This window comes from Colletotrichum tamarilloi, assembly GCF_030869305.1.
Source record: "Colletotrichum tamarilloi strain Tom-12 chromosome Unknown Scaffold_474.1, whole genome shotgun sequence".
NCBI classification, from domain to species: Eukaryota; Fungi; Ascomycota; class Sordariomycetes; order Glomerellales; family Glomerellaceae; genus Colletotrichum; species Colletotrichum tamarilloi.
In genome coordinates this window covers 1-1667 of record NW_026849856.1, presented here as the reverse complement: position 1 = coordinate 1667, position 1667 = coordinate 1, and the positions used below count along the sequence as shown (strand labels likewise).

The window sequence follows — 1667 nt, the reverse complement described above, 5'->3', positions numbered from 1 at the left end:
TATGCCCAATGCATTCGTGCTGTATGGGCCGCAAGGGCCGACGACGCAGACCAACGCGCCGCCTTTTATTGAGCTCCAGGTTGACTGGGTGATGAGGCTCCTAGAGAGGATGCGTCGGGATAAGCTACATTCCATCGAGCCAGCGGAAGAGTCTTGCCGATCTTGGAAACGTCTGGTAACGAACGCTTTTGAGTCAACCCTCTTTCGCGATAGCACCGCGTGGTGGACCGGCGCGAACGTCCCTCACAAGAGAGTCGAGCCACTGGTTTATCTTGGCGGGGTTCAGGCGTGGAGACAATTGTGTGACCGGTCTCTACATGACTGGGGGAACTTCATTGTTTCTTAAGATCGAGGATGGGTTCGATTGCCGTGGTTAAGCAGAAAGGAGCTCCTATACATCTGTTCAGAATACTTAAAAATACGCCAAATCCTTTTATGCGACGCTATGATGGTATGTCATGTCTTGTAGTGGATTCGTGGACACGGTGATCTGGGGCGAGCTGTGGTCAACGAGGCTCTGTTCCCCTACATGTTGTCTACAAGTTGTTTGTGCACTTTACTCTGACAGGACAGCTCGGCTGTCTGGACTAGCTTATCGACCTCCATTTGGGTCTGACAGTACGTGTTTGGCAACAAAGGCCATTGGACCCCAACGACGAAGAGGTGTCGATGTTTCCCTACTGATCGGCAAGCGCCAAGATCTCACATCACGCGGAATGCCTCGTCCTTTCGCTTGTATCTAGTAGCAGTCGTGTTTTGAACGTGATTCCTGGGAGTCTTGAACGACATGCAAAGAGAAAATTGCTGTACATATGGGAGACGATGTAGACGCCCCGCTATCTTATGGAAAGTCGCTACTCATGAATTTAGGGGTAAGCCCTGCAGGCGCCGGCCCTTGCAATTTCCACCAAGGAGGTTCGTCCCGACCGAGTCCGCCAGTGCGGGCGTTGTCAACTGTCAAGACACCTATGGCTTTCTTAGAGGGCGAGACTGGCGAATACCAGCATTCTTCTAGGTAAACGTGTCAGGGTCTTAACAAATTGACTTCAGCCAGGGGAATATTCCCTTGACGATGGCCTTGATTTCGTCAGCCAAGGTAGAAGCATTTGGGTTTTTCTGGCCGAGACACGCCATCGGGTGGGCAACTTTCGTAGGCGTGGTGGGTTGCGGTTGGAAGTGAATCTTTGGAGAGCTGAAAGACGTTGGAAGTTTTTCGAGAAAGAGAACTGAACAGAACAGATCAAGGTCCAGCAGTCCGATCGACGGCTGTCCTTATATGCTGTTCAAGTCTTGGGGGACTCCCCTGGCAACTCAAAGCTCAACCAGGTTAGAGTGACACCCGCACGGCTGTGAATATTCAGTGGACCAATCAACATAAAGACCCATGTGACTTGGAGAAAGGTCTTGGGAAGGGTTCCCGCAGAGTATATAGGATGCGCCTTCGTATGCTTTGGATGTGAGGAGCTATAGACTGTCATGGAAGTCTTAAAGAATGCATAGTCCAGGCGCTGAGAACCATACATGCACAAGCTGGATGAATTAACCCACAGTAGCCCACGATAATTATGCTTGGACAAACAAAATTACCACGGAATAGCCTCTTTGATAGCGGAATGGCACCTCGTTGGTCAGATTAGATCGTGTCTCGATAACTTCGATGCTTAGGA

The 1667-nt window shown here is 50.4% G+C and overlaps 2 protein-coding genes across 2 annotated transcripts; one reads left to right on the top strand and one right to left on the bottom strand.

Moving 5' to 3' along the window:
- Positions 1–91: 91 nt before the first annotated feature.
- Positions 92–346, top strand: CTAM01_17298 (cyclopentanone 1,2-monooxygenase; the record flags this gene model as incomplete). Its single annotated transcript, XM_060533283.1, has 1 exon — positions 92–346. The coding sequence occupies one exon, from the start codon at positions 92–94 to the stop codon at positions 344–346; it is 255 nt and encodes an 84-aa protein (XP_060372141.1).
- A 495-nt stretch (positions 347–841) lies between these two features.
- On the bottom strand, positions 842–1134 carry CTAM01_17297 (uncharacterized protein; the record flags this gene model as incomplete). Its single annotated transcript, XM_060533282.1, has 2 exons — positions 842–966; positions 1038–1134. The coding sequence occupies 2 exons, from the start codon at positions 1132–1134 to the stop codon at positions 842–844; spliced, it is 222 nt and encodes a 73-aa protein (XP_060372140.1).
- Between the last annotated feature and the right edge of the window lie 533 nt (positions 1135–1667).